Here is a 13,993-nt window from a genome sequence, read left to right as displayed (position 1 = left end):
TTGAGTTCGGCCCGCGACTTTGTCCAGAATTTCATTTTGGCCCTCAGTCAATTTGAGTTTGACACCCCTGGTTTAGGGCATCTTACTCTAATAGAAGATGTTTGGGAAAACTATGCAGAAAAACACAAAGCACAAAGTGCCATTTGCTCGCTGTTCATGTGCTTTTAATGAAAAACTGCAATCAGCCAGCAGCTGGGGGTCATAGGATTCAATGTTAATCGCTAACATGGAGGTAAAATTTGCACTGCCATACTATGAGAACAAAGCACAGGAGAAAGGTAAAACGTAAACATTTAACTCAATGGGAGGTGTAATATTAGCTTATTTCTATAAATGACACAGTATCTCTTTAAAACAAAATAATTCCAACCCATAGTCATAAAAGAGGAGTGTTTATCGGCCCCAAGGAAGAAATTCGTCTTTATAGCCTGGTTACGGCCCGGTTACAGTCCGGTTACGGCCCGGTTATGGCGTGAGGTCCTGCCATGTCTGTGTGGGGCTTATGTCGGGATGGCGTGACCAGGATGATGGCACAGAGCCATTGCCCTGGCTTAAGGTTAGCCATCAAAGCGACGCACACAAGACTGCGCTTTGGGGGGAGCGAAAATAAGGAAATGATTGTAAGTGATATCAATCAACAAAGAGCTTTGTTCTTTTTTGTGCCTTGTTTTAATTTACGCCTTTGAGCCTAATTAAAACGATCCTAATTAATCAGATAAGAGGAAACGTGCCGATGTGCTAAATGGGGCACGGACGCGACGAGACAAATCCTCCCAGAGGGATCTGAATTAGAGAAAGGCAAACTTCATAAAGCACACAGCCTTACATAAAGCACACAGCCTAACATGACCCACAGGGCCCATATGAAGCACACAGGCTAACACGAAGGCAAACTTCATAATGCACACTCACTAACATGAAGGCAAACTTCATAATGCACACAGACAAACATAAAGTCCACAAAACTGTTTGGATTGGAAAACATTACACCCATCAACAGGCTTTCAGGGTGACAGCAAGAGAAAGAGAAAGAGAAAGAGAAAGAGAAAGAGAAAGAGAGAGAGAGAGAGAGAGAGAGAGAGAGAGAGAGAGAGAGAGAGAGAGAGAGAGAGAGAGAGAGAGAAGAAGAAGAAGGCAAAAGGAGGGATGGATGACAGGAGAGTGAGAGCGATTGCGAGATACAACATGATAGAGAAAGAGAGAGGTGTCTGATCCAGCTGTAATAGCAGGCTGCATGCATGCTAATCTATAAATCTCCAGCTGTAACAGCAGGTTGTCTGAATGCTAATGTATGGATGCTAATCACTTCAGGCCATGGGGCTGTCTGTTCCGGCACTACACTATTGAGGTCTTACATCATGAGCCACACTGTGACTACTTACTTCTGCTTCTCCTTGATTAAACCCTCCTCACTAAGCTAATCTCAATGCCAATTTACACACATATAGGTGCACGCACACGCACACACACACTGCTTCTCACTCCACTCAACAGTCTGACACACACCTCATAGGTAATTCTTGACCACTTAGAGGAGTGTTATGTAAAACTGAAGTATTATCATTAGGCTATAGCTATGGATTTTAAAATGAAAAAAGCAGTCGGTGGGGCTCCCCTGCTGTCATGAACACGTCAAACACTCAGTCAGTCGCTAGGCCATGCCGTCTACTGCCTGACTGGAAAAGTTACTTTATTTGAAGACCCATTATAGAAGTGGATGCACACTGGGCAGGCACTTTGCAAACCTAAGTGTCAATCACCACCGACAGGTCTGGTGGACGCACTTATTGCAGATACAGACCACTCAACTCCTCCTTCAATCTTCATCTCTTTTCTCAACCTGCCTTTTTTTCTTACTGAGGAGACTTTTTCCACTTTTCTTTTTACATTTTTGGGATTGTTTTGAGTATTGAGCTCTATTCTAGAATCTTGGCTACAAAGGAAAGATTCAAGAGTATTCTATTATAATCTTAGCCAGAGATTCTTTAAGTATACATAGTACATATATATAGTCTCTCTACTCTCTCTGTCTTAGCTGCAGAGGAAAGATTCTAGAGTGTTCTTTTGTAGAAACTTAGCTACAGAAGAAAGATTCTAGAGTAAAGTACTGCATTCTAGAATCTTATCTACAGCGGAATGATTCAGGAGTGTTCTATTGTAGAATCTTCGCTGCCGAGGAAAGATTCTTGTGTATATTATATTCTAGAATCTTAGCTACAGAGGAAAGGTTCTAGTAGAATCTTAGCTACAGAGGAAAAAAATAATAATAGAAAAGCCCTCCCAGAGCACAGACCTCTGCCAAGGCCGTTCAGATTATCATTTAAAAAAATCATCAGCTCAAGGCATTGTACACACTCAAAATGTCAGAACAATACATCCACGAGGTGGCGAGTAGTTTTATAAATCAACAGATAAGGAACTTAACCCTGGGAACCACACAACCTTCTTAGCAGAGGCAAGATCTCACACTAACCCAGATAGCTATTGGCAATAAAACAGGCCTGGCATGGATGTACTTCAGCGCAACTTAAGGCTAACAGTGCCAAGCTCAAAGTAGCTGGATAAATGGTACAGTAGCTGTGTTGTATTGTTCGTAAAGTAGGCAAATCTCCTTTGTGACCACAGATAAATACTGTATTCACTACCCATGAAACTAGCACCCTGAACTTCTTGTTTGTTCACTTGGGGGCTTGTGCCACTTTAGGGTCCTGTAGGCTGCAGGTTCAAATCCCACTCAACTGAATATTGTCAGGGCATGACGGATGAAATAGCATTATGCATGAAAACAGAAAGTTTCAAAGTTAAAGTTCAAAGACCATATGTCTACTAGCAAATGTCCCACACCTGATTTCAGCCCTCGTCATCACAGTGTAACATCAGATTAGTGGCCTGGATAGCTAGAAGTGAGTACGGTAGCGATGAGACTGGACAGCTAACAGATCCGTGAACAGGGGTGAGGGGGCATACATGCTCTCACACACCTGGACCACCATCCTAAGAGGACAACTCTAACAGCAGGAGGTGTGACCAACCTGTCATTATTGGCAGGGAGGTCACACCTCCACAACAACATCAGCTGATTTTAAAGCACGTCACACATCAACATCCCAGTGACCCTCTGATGAAGACGGAAGTAATACCGTCGAAACATGTCAGGTAAAAGATAAAACTTTTACATGTCTTAAGGCAAAATAAAATCTGAAGTGTTGAGCTAACAGTGTCAGTGAGGATATGCTTACCTCTATGGCGTAGGTCTGGATAGTCAACGGTGTTGGTAAGGATTGGAAGTGCTTACTGCTATGGTGCAGGTCTGGATAACGAAACGGTAGGTAGAGATGAGCTTACCTCTATTGTGTAGTGCTGGTCGTGCTTGACGGTCTCTCCTCTGCGGAGGGTGCGAGCGAAGGTGAACTCTGTGTGGGGGGGTGCTCCTCCGCCTCCTCCCTCCTCCTGCTCTCCGGCCTCATCCCTCGTTCCCTCCTCGTCTGCATCCTTCTTCTTTTTCTTCTTTTTCTGCTTCTTTTGGCCGTCAGACTGGGCTTTGCGCTGCCGGTATTCAGCAAGCTGAGGTGACATGGATGAAAGACAACCACACACGCACAAAAACACAACGAAAACCACGTCAGATAAAAAGTACAGCACTAACAATAACAAACAAACAAACACATTAACTTTTGGAGACATTCTGGAACACTGAGGCACAGCACCGATCAACAGTAGCCCATCAGCCTGAGCCCGAGGCAGCAAATAACAATCAAAATCCCGACCACAAACGTCATTACAGAGTCCGGGCAAAGAATAAGCTCTCCTTTCACCAGAAAACAACCACAAAAATACACAGCTTGCATATTTTAAGTAGTTGCCAAAGTAATTGAGGTGCTGCATTAATCCTTTCTTGGTTACATAAAAACGTCAACATTAAAGGAGGAGGGTAAAAGTGGGATGCTCCTCAATTGCTCTCTATAAGGGGCTGTCTGGGAGGGTAACTCCATGACGATCCTACTGTAACTCCCGTCTCATCTCATCATAGCAACATGGCAAGAGGACCAATGCTACCAACAAAAGTTGAAGAAAGTTTTAAAAAATCCTCAAAACTCCAAAACAGTGTACATACCGTTTCAGAAGCGAGTTTGTAGAAGCTGAAGCGATGCATGGTGCCACTGAGTGCTGTGTACGGTATGTGTGTGTGTGACTAAAGTGGCTACTCGTCAATCTGACCTCATGCCGCTCATAGGACCGGACACACAGTAGTGTCCAGGTAGTGCACTGTAGTGTAGTGCAGTGCAGCGCCCCTGCTGTGTCTAGCCACTGTTGTGACTGTATTGGGTCTAATCTGACCAAAAGCTGGCTGAGAGGATTACAGGTCAGAGAATCAAAGAGCGAGATCGAGACAAGACGAGACAAGACAAGAGGAAGCTAATGTTCGCCCACGGCCAATTGAGCCATGAGCCAATGAGCGGCATTACTCGTCCTTTCTCTGTCGAGTAGGACAGTTAGCAAATATCACTTACTTAACACTAAAAATAATAAATGTGCAATCAAACTAAAACCCACTCCACCCCACTCCTGAGATGAGACAAGTAGAGCAATGTCCAGTCCACCCATGCTGCTCAACGGCCACCACTATTCCCTCTCTATCGAGTAGAACTAGGACGTCACACTAAAAATAAAGACAGTAAATATACTACTGGTGCAATCGACCGAGTAGGACAACCACTTGATAAAAAGAATACATTAAGCCCATGGGCCATAGCAGAAGTTGGTATCGCTTGAGGTGACAATGAAGTCTGACACTGTTTTTTGTGATCTAAATAAACACCAGCCAACTGGCCAAATGCTGGCGAAATTTCAGTTTGCCTGGCAGAAAAGACCAACTTACTAGCCCCTTTGACCCATTAGTGAGTGTGTGTTTGGCCAGTAAGATCAACATCTACTACCCATTTTGGCTGGTGATGAAAACAGTTACCGGTAATTTAGAGCCCTGAATATAATACAGGATTAGATTGAGGCAGAAGACTGTAGGGTAGGTTGATTTCCAACTCATTCAAAAATATATGGGTTTGGTTGCTCACAAATTTGTCTTTGCCTCTCTATGGGCCATATGCTCAAAGGAGGGTGTGTGGGAGTCTGCTTGTCTGCTTGTCTGCTTGTCTCCGAGCGTGTGAGCCAGTGAGCGAGCGACTTTCCATTGGGACAAATGCCCACTGGAGTGGCCCTAACATAATCTCATGAGCCATCATCCAATACAGAAAAGACTGAAACGTCCACGAATGCCCAAAATACCTGAACATGGAGCAGCCCTAATGCATACAGTACATCAGATGAACATCTGCCTACTCCACTCTGTAGTTCATTAGCAGGCTATCTACTGAGGCCACTGAGAGGCCAAACAACACAACAGTCTGAATGTACAATAAACTAACAAACCAGAACAATGTTCCATTTTGATAAACTGGAATTAGTGAAATTACATTGTTTGGGCTTTTAGACAGAAAAAAATGCATGATAATTAAGGAGATTGCTTTGGAAAATAGTTTTAGACTGATTTGGATAATTGTCCAAATATGCTTAATGGGTCTAATGTCATGTCACTAATACAGATATTCCATTTAGACACACACACACACACACACACTTTAATATAATTGGACTCTGCAAAACTTATTCATCTCTCTCACACACCCACTCACTCACTCACACACACACACAAGCACATACGTACACTGTTTTGGATCGTCAGCCCACAAGTATTGTAAATGTTTTTGGAGTAATCATCATGGCTTCATCTTGCGTGAACAGTCACGTGCACATGCACATGCAACACAGCACAAACAAACAAACAAACTGACAGTTCAATCCCCTGTTTGTTCATTCAGTTGCTGGTGTATGCAGGTCTTGTTTCTTCATTCAGCCACTCACTCACTTCTGCTCTACAGAACTGCTGATTCACTACCATGCGTTTGGCTGTTGCAACCTCAAATCCACAATAACATTATAGTGTTTCCCCCAGAATTTTTATTTGTCAAGGTGGTGGGCCGTAAAAAGTATATATTTTTTGTCTTTAGCAACTTTAAAATTACATTCACAACATGAAATGAAACATAATATGTCTTTTCAGGGGACCTAGTCAAGGTGGTAGGTGTTTCTTGTCAAGGTGCCCGCCTTAGCAATAAAGTGCTGGGGAAAACCCTGCATTACAATACACTTAGCTAACATTTTCATCCATAACGACATACAGATACAAGGCAATTCGCTACAGTCCCTGGAGCAAGTGCTCAAGGGCCGCACTTCAGCCATGGATGGAGGTGTAGGGAGAGGTAAGGGTGGGATTCAAACCCACTATGGATGTGCCTAGGTGACAGTTTCCTCACATGCTTTGCAGTTAGGAGGAGGGCAAAGCCTGAGGGTATAAGATCATAATAACTATACAATTTTAGCAAGATAGCAGGTTGAAAAACAGCTGATGCACAGCCAAGTTGTTGGAACTGGCCCGGCTGTAACAGGGTGGTTGACGTTTAAGGGCGTAATGCAAAAAAAAAAAGTCTGTCCAATTCCTGAAAAAAATGATGGAAAAAAAATTGGAAAAAAATAGAAAAAAATAAAGCACTTAGTGGTCCATGGAACTTCCACAGCACTCTCAAATAACTGAGGTACTGACTGGTTAGGAGCCAGTCTATAAGACCCTTGTAGTTGGCCTTGCAGCTGCCCATTCACAAACAGTGACACACGTGTCGCCCCACAGGACGCAATTTGTGTTACGAAATTGAACTTGTAGTTAATATTAGTGTCTTGAATTTTTTTCACATACACATATCTTAAAATCAAGTTAATATTTATGCAATCGTGCCAAATGCTTCATACATTATTCAAAATGCTGTTGGTTAATTTATATATATTATATTCCAGGTTTCATTAATGTTACAGTCACACCGCAGGATATTTGGCATATAAACCTTTACATAAATCTTAACATGATGTTTCTTCTCATCTAAGACTAATATGAAACATAATGTACCATATCTTCTTTATTGACATTTGTTTTTAAGAGGAGAAAGAACAGTTTTGTAGGTTTTTAACCAATGTTACGAAAAAACAAGGCGTCATGTCTCCCACCCAACAACAGAAAGCACAGCTTCACTCTGACAACAAGTACAGAGCTTCACTGTGCAAAACCCATAACCAACTCCGCACACTCTGAACAGCAAGCCTGTTGAAGTCTGCTGACGAGTGGCGAAGACTGTTGCCAGACACATAATTAGCATTTTCTTTGGCAATTTTCTTTGATGTCAAAGTGAGAGAACAAAACCACAATGGATATAATCTAATCTGCACCACTTTTGTGTTGCCTCTAGTTGAAACCGGATCTGAAAATTCATGAATTTCATGCATGCAGCAGCACATGAAAGCCTGGAAGATTACAGTACAGATTCCATCTATCCAGTCAGACAACATGTCAGATTAACGCAATGTCCACTATTGCAATCCACTCTGTCTCTTGCTCATACACACAGAGACAGCCAGAACATACAAACAGCTACACACAGGTCATACAGGGTATTATTTTCATGATCCCTGGCTATAGCATCAATCTATGGTACTGTGCTGGGTAGGCAGGCAGAATCAGACAGGCAGGTAGGCAGGGCATGGTGGCCCCCATAGACAACACAGGGCTTTAATAGGTGTGTGTGTGTGTGTGTGTGTGTGTGTGTGTGTGTGTGTGTGTGTGTGTGTGTGTGTGTGTGTGTGTGTGTGTGTGTGTGTGTGTGTGTGTGTGTGTGTGTGTGTGTGTGTGTGTGTGTGTGTGTGTGTGTTCCTGCTGTGAGCCTTGAGGAGACAATACGATATGACCAACTTGTCAAACGATGTTGCTTGCCAACATGCAAGTTCCATATGTCACTAAGTGACACCTGTCCAACAACTCTCAAATATTTACTTAGAATCCCAGGAGGCACAAGTAAGAGGCACGGAGAGAGAGAGAGAGAGAGAGAGAGAGAGAGAGAGAGAGAGAGAGAGAGACAGAGAGAGAGAGACAGAGAGAGAGAGACAGAGAGAGAGAGAGAGAGAGAGAGAGAGAGAGCGCTCATCTCCATATTTACACACGCACAAAATCAACAAAAGATCAGCTTCGTCAATATCTAATAAAACAAGATTATGTTCTGCACAAACTAAATCAGTACATGCAATAGACACCTATGTCTACTCTTCGAGGTTTGGCCAAGGGGAGTTCAAGTATGATTATGTGTGACACTCTGTAGTCAGTTAAGAGTGCTTGGCTCTTTGTCTCTCGTCAGGTACAGAAACATTTACCACATTTACCACAGTGAAGTACAGGCAGGAAATGTGCGTGGGGAGAGAGACGGTGAGGGATCGGCAAATGATGTGGGCCAGAATCAAATCTAGGTCGCCGCAGGTAACCCTAGTGTCACGGTAGGGTGAAAATGCAAAGAGTTTGATAAACAGCTTCAACTGGTCTGGTAAGGGGACTTGTATCGCCCGCTGGAACTACACATTGTGTCAAGGCTCAAGGAAGAGTACCCCAGGGGTGCTGATTAGCTGAGGAGTGATAGGTGATGCGTTAGAGAAGGGTTAGGATTAGGGTTAGAGTCCTGCCCTCTTAATTAAGACTTTTTAAGTCTGTTTATTACTCAGTAGGGTTGCCAGATTCATGGAAATACAGTTCTAGGGTTATACCTTGTCACAAAAAAAGGCACACCAAATTTAATCGGTCAAGTCCCAAAGTATCTGATTTCACGTGAGATGGCCCAAGTAGCAAACTCCACAGAGGTCAAGTATGTCCCAGTGTGGCAGAGAATTTGGTGGGTTCATAACCATAATGAAGTAAATTAAACCTATGACCAAGTCTGTTCAGAGGCCAGTAAATGTCCATTTGCCAGATTTGAGAGGCAGGTGAAATTCACTACAGTAACAACTCTGTGAAAGAGACAGTTCTGTCTAACAATTCTGTCTGAGGTGCTCTCAAGCTTGTCATGTACATTGAATGAAATGTACAAAACCAGCATAACACAGCTTCATTTACCTTCATTTACCTATTGAAAAATGGCTCTTAGGTTTGAGTCTCTGCCCTCATGTTTTTAAACCTAATAGCCATGCTTCAATAAAGGCTTTTTAATATTTTTGCACATGAAGACTGCCTTGGACTCCTTTTTTGATAAGACAAGATTTTACATGTCTGAAACATAAGAAAAAACAAAGTCTTGATTTAACAGTGAGACATAATGAACGTCATACAACTATTAAATAGCTTCAGCTGGTCTGCTCAAGGGACTTGAATGACTGGGACTATACCTTGTTGTCAAGAAGCGTACCCCACAGGGTGTTAATCGGACTGAAAGGTGAGGGGTGAGGCTTAGCCCAGTAGGCAGCGAGCCCGAGGGCAAATGTGGCGCAGCGGGAGAGTCGTCACTGACCTACATGTGGCCAGGACAAGAAGGGGACATCGCAGGAGCTAACTGTTGTTGTTCTACTTCTTGTTGTTGCTTGTGTTAATTAATTGATTGGGAGGTGACTGAGGAGTTTAAAAAAAAAAGAAGAGGTTGCACAAGCTAACCGAAACGACAGAGCAACAGCAGCAGCTGTTGTTTAGGTTGTTCCTTTTTTTATCTGTTTAACCATCAAAACTGAAACTAATACGCAAAAACTATTTTAAAAAATGACTTTCATGTTGATTCTACGCTAGTGTGCACACACTTGTTTGTTGAGTCTACAGTCGATTTATATAATTCAAAACAACTAAGAAACTGGCAGAGGCAATTTGTCTTCTCATCTTACTAACTAACTACACAAACCATGACCGACTGCCAAAAATCAACAAAGTAAGGGGATATAGAGGGTGTGCAGACGTATAGGCTAAACTGGTTTCTGACCAGATCATTCATTCTATGCATATTTTCCAACACCAACCTGTACGAACACGAAAACCTCAAAATAAATCTAATTAGGTGAACAAGTTTTTTGACCACATCATTCATTCTAAGCATATTTCCCAACACCAAACTGTATGACCCTGAAAACCTCAAAATAAATCTAATTTCAAGACAGCCACATCCCTCCTAGCCTGGTTCACACCAGACGGTGTGTGTGTAGCTTCGGCCAGGGGGCGCCAAAGCTACACATACACCGTCTGGTGTGAACCAGGCTACATCCCTCCTAGGTGTGCCTAATAAATATGCACACCTGACAGAGTGTTCGGGCACTCTCTCTTTTTTATACAAATGTGCAGACCTGGAAAGCTTAAATCCGATGTGTTTTCATGTTCATAAAGGTCGGTGTTGGTCAAAAAACTTGCTTGCCTAATAATTCTGCACACAGTGTACAATGAGAGTGACTGACAAAAAACCCAAAGTAAGAGGACAGAAGACCCTTGTGCTAGCCTGTGACACACTAAACCACGGTTGTCACCATGCCTCCTTGACCTCGCTTGCAGAGTTACCAAGCTCTTCACACACAACTGTGAGGCCCAGTCTCAGTGCACAAGTGTGAAGCCCAGTCTTGTTATTCCAGTTGCTCTGTCTTGAGACACCATGCAAGGCGTAGCAGGAGAAATGCAGATCTCCCTCTCCCCCTCTCCCCCTCTCCCCCTCTCTCCCTCCCCCTCCCCCCTGACTGGCAGAAATGGCTGCAGAGCAGATCATAAACTTTACCAACTGGTTCCTCTCTCCCTTTCCCCTAATCTCCACTCCACTCGTCTCCTCTCATCTTCCTGAGCAGTCCAGCGCCCACAGGATTGCTTCACCTACAGTATACTGCCATACAAAAGGCAAAGTGCAGTAAACTACACATTTTGTCAAAATTGCGTTTAGACTGAAAAAGGTTTTCATAAAACTTCCATTATCTTGTGACAAAGCCGTCTTCCCATTTTAAAGATGTTTCCATGTCAAATTTGTATTAATTAACCACAATATCCAACCTAATGGCCAAGTCTTTTTGAAGTTCCATCCAACCTAATGCTTTGAAGGCTTTTTTCCTCAGTGTCAAACGTTGGCGCAGTTACTACAATTTGCCTTTGTAGGGCAGCGTAGCCTTCGAGCTAGTAAACAACACACCAGCGGTTACTGCGACCAGAGATCACACGCGCTGCTCCGGCTCGCCTGACCCACTTGGCAACCGGACGCATTCCACCGCAGCACAGTAGCCTTAGGTCTACACCAGACAATCAGATCTCACGCACCCTATCTAGGTGACGGCAGACAGCGTACAGCAATCAGACCTCAACAAGCTATCTAGGTGACGGCGGAAGATGCAGTCGACACTGACAGACAACAACCCTTATCAAAGCGCTTGGCGTTATATAAAAGCGCCTGGTGGCGTTCCAGATAGGTCACCTCTTACTCTCTGGGTAGCATACTCACCACAGAGCATACTCTCCATGTCAGGGGCTTTCCCAACCTTTTCCAACTTGGGGCCCACTTGAAGTGCTCACAAATGTTCAGGGCCCACCTCTCACCCACAAAACAATAAAACTCCAATAAATAGGCCACCAACAGCAACACACACACACACACACATTTAGATTTTTAGAAAATTATTTCAAGGCCCACATGGAATACATTCAGGTCCCACCAGTCAGCCCAAGTTGCAGAATCACTGCTCTAGGTAGTATATACTCGGTAGCTGGCTCTCTAGGCAGCATATTCAGCAGAGAGCAGACTCACTACATTACACTCTTTGGGTAGCATACTCGGTAGCCGGTTGTTGGCATAGGTGGTGAAAAAAGGTTTTGTTGTCGGCAACTGGACTGAACTCTCCACAGCCAATCCACTGACCTTTGGTCTCTCTCAACACACACACCAACACACACACACACACACACCAACACACCAACACACCAACACACACACACACACACACACACACACACACACACACACACACACACACACACACACACACACACACACACACACACACACACACACACACACACACACACACACACACACACATTACTCCTGTCGTGACTGAAAAAAGGAACCCATTGAGAATGAAGGGACCTTTGTAAACTGACTGACTGACTGCAGAGCAGACTAGTCAGTAAATTTCCACTAGAGAAATTCCAACACTCTGCCCTGCAAAAGCAAAGTGAAGTAACTGTGCAAACATAGAAAAAAATGCCTTTGTCACTCGTACTACCCAATCACACCTAAAGTCAATAGTCAATATCCAAGTCTAAATCCAAAATTCAGAAAAGGACAGCCTTTGCAGCACTCTTGCGTGATTACGTCCTCAATATAAAGAAATGTAAATTATAAAACTCTCACATGCGAAGGGGGGCTGTCAGCCTTCTATCAGGACTCTGATCCAACCAGATCATTGATGGCAGGGGGAGCCAGGAGGACAAGGTTACATAAGAGCCATGGAAGCAAGAGTTAGGCTAATCCCACTGACCCCGTGTTCCATTTTTACACAAAGATGGTGGCTGATGGAGCCTTGGCATAGTTCCAAACTAGTTCCAGGAAGTGCGCATTACTGTACTGTATGGCTGTGGACAGGGGTGCAAACAGAGGCTTGGTAGCTCCGATTGATGGGTTATCCGTATTGAAAACACAGGGGCACGATGTAGTGGCTTGGTGGCCCAGCTCGACAGGTTAGGCCATATCAGCAGAACAGGTTAGCCAGGCTGTGCCCACCTAGTGACGCAACACGTTCAGCGTTGCAACTAGCCAGGTCAAGAGCAATGCAAGTACTTTCTGAGTCCCCGAAAATATGGGAACTCCTCCCACTTTGTCGTTAAGCAACCATAGGCAAACCAAAAGGAGGCAGGTCAACCATGCCGTTTGGGAAATTTTAATTGTTATGCTCTTGGTCTGACAAAGTCTCGAAGAAATTTGAAAGTCGATGATAATTAGGCTAGAACAGGTAGGGCATAACATCCATGCACTGTAGCGCAGTTTGATATGATGGCTGTGTAAAGAAGGACAAGGGGGCACCATGTAATACGCTAGGCATGAGGAGCAAGCCAATCAGGCCAGCCAGCCAATTAAGGGACAGCCAGGACTCGGAACAGCCAATTAGGAACCAGCCTGGACTCTGAACAGCCAATTAAGGCAGCAAGGCGGTTAGGGCCAATCAATGGCCGGTCAGCGTGACTGAGGAAGAGGCAATCAGGAGCCTGGCTTTAAGGGCCAATCGATAGACAATTAAAAGATCAAAACAGAGTGCTGCTTACTCAGACGTGCTCTCTCCTGCCAACTTCGCATTAGTTGGCTGGTGAAATGTACTAATTGGTGTGGCAGCACAGTAGGAGCGAGCATGTGGCTCTCTGAACCAGCTGGATTTAGGACACATGAAAAAAAAGCTTTGCTCTTGCCCTCAAACTTACAGGGTTGGCGGCAGTTTATTCCAAATTGCAGCGAGACAAAATAAAGTTTGACCCTGGACTGAATCCTGTGTGATCACAACCATTGCATCAAATGCTCAAGATAATGTCTATCTCTCTACACTACAGTAACAGCACACTTATCATTTTCAAATTATAGGCAATTAACTTTGATATCTCAGCCGCTTATCTATTTTCATGCGGCTAGCTACAGTACAGCATCTTCTTATCACCATCTATGTGTAACAACTACCCTGCTGGGTTCTGCTGCCGTCATCAAACCCACCAGAAGATCTCTGTATTAAGCATAGGAATACATGATGTTTACAACCACACGTACATGTAATGTGATGCTAATACGCAAACATGATGAGGCACATGCTGTGGTTCACATTCATTTCATTTTTTCCATGGTTATTATAATTACTACTCATCAGATGCCAGACACCATAACAAGACAGAGCGATCCCAATCACTCATACCCACCAACGCCCACCACTCAGGAGTGGTTATGCCAATCACATTCAAGGGCAGTCATGGGTAAGCGGTTAGGGCGTCAGACTTGTGGCCCAAAGGTTGCCAGTTCAACTCTCGACACATGCCAGGTTGGAGTAATCAACCAGTTCTCTCCCATCATCCTCCCCCATGACTGAGGTA

The 13,993-nt window shown here is 43.9% G+C and overlaps 1 protein-coding gene across 6 annotated transcripts in view; it reads right to left on the bottom strand.

The window, feature by feature from the left end:
• akap9 (A kinase (PRKA) anchor protein 9) overlaps positions 1 to 13,993 on the bottom strand; it is a 181,582-nt gene that overhangs the window by 140,161 nt on the left and 27,428 nt on the right. For all 6 annotated transcript variants that reach the window (XM_063185757.1, XM_063185755.1, XM_063185761.1 and 3 more), the window contains exon 2: positions 3,346 to 3,564. In XM_063185757.1, coding sequence (XP_063041827.1) covers positions 3,346 to 3,564 — 219 coding nt within the window. The remainder of the gene's footprint in view (positions 1 to 3,345; positions 3,565 to 13,993) is intronic.

This window comes from Engraulis encrasicolus, chromosome 20 (genome assembly GCF_034702125.1).
Source record: "Engraulis encrasicolus isolate BLACKSEA-1 chromosome 20, IST_EnEncr_1.0, whole genome shotgun sequence".
Classification (NCBI taxonomy): Eukaryota; Metazoa; Chordata; class Actinopteri; order Clupeiformes; family Engraulidae; genus Engraulis; species Engraulis encrasicolus.
The sequence above is the reverse complement of the archived record's forward strand: the minus strand, read 5'-3'. Positions and strand labels throughout refer to the sequence as shown.